This window comes from Bos indicus x Bos taurus, chromosome 13 (assembly GCF_003369695.1).
Source record: "Bos indicus x Bos taurus breed Angus x Brahman F1 hybrid chromosome 13, Bos_hybrid_MaternalHap_v2.0, whole genome shotgun sequence".
In the NCBI taxonomy this organism is placed as follows: Eukaryota; Metazoa; Chordata; class Mammalia; order Artiodactyla; family Bovidae; genus Bos; species Bos indicus x Bos taurus.
The window spans coordinates 9,993,017-9,996,014 of NC_040088.1; the positions used below are offsets into that span (position 1 = coordinate 9,993,017).

General features: G+C 51.8%; 1 protein-coding gene across 1 annotated transcript; it reads left to right on the top strand.

Annotated features, from left to right (window-relative positions):
* The first annotated feature begins 404 nt into the window (after positions 1-404).
* On the top strand, positions 405-2,720 carry WFDC5 (WAP four-disulfide core domain 5). Its single transcript, XM_027558149.1, has 3 exons — positions 405-489; positions 2,347-2,487; positions 2,581-2,720. Exons 1-3 carry the CDS (start codon positions 405-407, stop codon positions 2,718-2,720), a joined length of 366 nt encoding a protein of 121 aa, XP_027413950.1.
* The last annotated feature ends 278 nt before the right edge of the window (positions 2,721-2,998 follow it).

Consider the following 2,998-nt stretch of genomic DNA (forward strand, 5'->3'; position numbering starts at 1 on the left):
CTTCTATCCTCCACCTAAGCCACGGCTGGGGCTTCAAGATGTTAGAGACCTAAGGAAGGGACCATCTGACTCAACAACTCTCACCCTTTATACAAATGAGAAAACCTGAAGTCCAAACACGGACAAGGCTTGTCCAAATCACAACCCAAGTAGGCGATACAGGCAGGACCGGATCCCAGCCCCTGACACGCAGGGCAAGTCCTCACCCATCGTCAATTCTTACACAAGCAGCCTTGCACGGTGGCTCTTGGGCAGGGGGTGGGGCCAGGATGAGACAGACACATACCACTCTGTTTATCCCCTCTCCTTCCTCCCTTAACTCAGTTGCTCTAGCCTCCCAAGGTTAGTAGGTGTTAATCTGGGGGCCTCTGGTTTCTACCTTATCAGGTGTCAGCAACAGAAACATGAGAGCCCAGAGCCTCCTCCTCCTGGTGGCCCTCCTGGGTTTGGGGAGCCAGTTACCTGCTGCCTTGGGCAGGAGGAAGGGAGGTGAGTATGGGTAGGTTCCTCGGCTCCAAGGACAGAGGTGGTTTCTACCTTTAAGGCGAGAATAAGGGTTTGGGGGAAGGTAGGCAATGAAGTGTAAGTGTGTGTGTGTGTGTGTGTGCACGCGTGTGCCCACTTCTTAGTACTTTCAGCAGCTTGCCTCTTGTCTGTACATCTTCATGCCTGTCAGCCTGTTTGAGTGTGCAGCTGTAAATGTTTTCTTGCCAGTTTCCTGGTGCTTGCCTGTCTACACGTCTGAGTGTAGGATTGTGTTCACATGCATGCGTCTACCTCTAGTTAAACGTGTAGCTTTGTGCCTGCTTGTCAGTGTGATCTGCGTCTGCCCATGTATCCCTAGGGACGACTGCACACATGTGTGTCTGAGCCTGCATGCATGTCCATGTGAGAACACGTGTCTTCCTGTGCCTCTGGGGAGGGTTGGAGTGGACGGTCGGTCCCTGCTCTTTGGTGTCTCCATGGGGGCGTCTGGACCTGTGGGTCTGCATGGCAGGGAGATGGTCTTTTCTGTCATCCTCTGTGGAAACGAGGTCTGGACTGGCCCCCTGCCCATCTTGTTTGTGTCCTTCTCCAGGCTTCTCTGTCTCCCAGCCCAATCTGTGAAAGGGACTCCGGAGTTGTGTACAACTCTGGGTTCGGGGATCTGTCAGAAGGAAGCTCTACCTACTCTACCTCTCTTCTCCTCCACCTCCTTTAAAAGGCTGAGTCTGACCTGTCAACAGACGGCAGAGGCTGGGGCTGCAGAGATAGCCAGACAGGTGCCTCCCCACCCAGGCGATGCCTCCACTTCCATCCCTTCTGGGCCTGTAACACTCTGACCACACCGGTGTGTGTATATGACTGTGTCTCTGTGTATATGTCTGTGAGTGGGGAGCCTGGATTTGGAAAGAAGGTTAGGGAAGGCAGATGAAAACTTGAGAGTAATACATGGGGCAAAAAACAGGGCCTACAAAGAGAAGCAGCTTGGAGTTGATCAGGAGCCGCCAGGTGGAGACAGGGTAGACGAAGAAACCAGAGTCATGGGCTGGGGCCAGGCCAGGCGCGGTCTAGTTGCCCCGGTGGAGATTATGAACTTCGTTGTTTTTTTTTTTTTCCCCGCCTTATATGTCATCTGAGTCTCAAACCAACCGTGGGAGGATGGAGTCTAGCTTCCCATTTCACAGACAGAAAACTGAGGCTTGGAGTACCAAACAAACTAAAAAACAACAACAAAAGCCTTGCCAGCCATTTACAACATCATGGATGGACCTTGAGGCCATTATGCTAAGGGAAATAAATCAGAGAAAGATAAATACCGTATGGGATTATCTAAAAAACAAAAAACCAAGCTCATAGATACAGAAAACACTTGGTGGTTGTTGCCAAAGGTAGGGTGTAGGGGTGGGAGTGAAATGGGTGAAGGGTTCAAAACGTACACACTTCCGGATATAAAATAAGTCACGAAGATACAGTGTACAGCATGACGACTACAGTTAATAATGCTACCATCCACATTTGGATGTAGCTAAAAGAACTGATCTTAAACATTCTTATCACAAGAAAAACAATTTAACTATGTATGGTGACCGACGTTAATGAGACACTGTGGCGATCGTTTTGCAGGACATACAAAAATAAATCATCACATTGCACACCTGAAACTAACATAATGTTACATTTCACTTTAGATGTCAATAAAAAATTAAAAAAAAAAAGCAAGTCCATTCCAAAAAAAAAAAAAAGTTGCAAACAATGGGCAAAGAAGTACGGAATGGAGAATTTAGATCGCGCGATCCCCAGGACAGCGCTTATACTGAATTCTGAACTGCCTCCAGTAGCAAAATTTGGGGAGTTCTCTTACAGAGAAGTCTGGGGGCTGCCCACCGGATGACGGGCCCTGCCTCCTCTCCGTGCCTGATCAGTGTCTGCACGACAGCCAGTGTCCCTCGGGGATGAAGTGCTGTCGCCAAGGGTGCTTCCTCCAGTGTGTCCGGAAGGTTTCAGGTAAGGGTCCCTCTCCACCTTGCTGAGTGCCAGCCAGACCCCAGACCCCAGGGCCGGGGCACAGGCAGGGCTCACCCGGTCCCTGTGTTGCAGTTAAGATGGGCAGATGCCCCGACGACCGTCTGCGCTGCGTTAGCCCCGTGCAGCACCTGTGCTCCAAGGACTCGGACTGCCAGGGCCGCAAGCGGTGCTGCCCGGGTGCCTGCGGCCGGGACTGCAGAAACCCCGTCTGAGGTAGGGCTGTGTGTGCCTCGGGCAAGCTCCTTCCCTCTCTGAGCCCCAGCCCTAAGAGATTCCTCGAGTTCAACCAGCTGAACAGGAACCTTCCCAGAAGCCTGGGCCTCCTGTGGCCAGCACTGGAAAAGTGGATGGGGTGGGAGGGGTCCTCTAGGATGACAGAGGAACTGGGGGTCCCTGTTCTCTTGCTGAACTTGTATCACCTGGACCACAGCCCTAAACACTCGGAGCTTCAGTTTGCCCTTGTGAAGGAGGGCGGGGGATCCTGCCTTCG

Coding starts and splice junctions, on each gene's coding strand:
- WFDC5 (XM_027558149.1), top strand. CDS start 405: ATGAGAGCCCAGAGCCTCCTCCTCCTGGTGGCCCTCCTGGGTTTGGGG. Junction 490..2,346: donor CTTGGGCAGGAGGAAGGGAG/GTGAGTATGGGT, acceptor GTTCTCTTACAG/AGAAGTCTGGGGGCTGCCCA. Junction 2,488..2,580: donor GTGTGTCCGGAAGGTTTCAG/GTAAGGGTCCCT, acceptor CCTGTGTTGCAG/TTAAGATGGGCAGATGCCCC.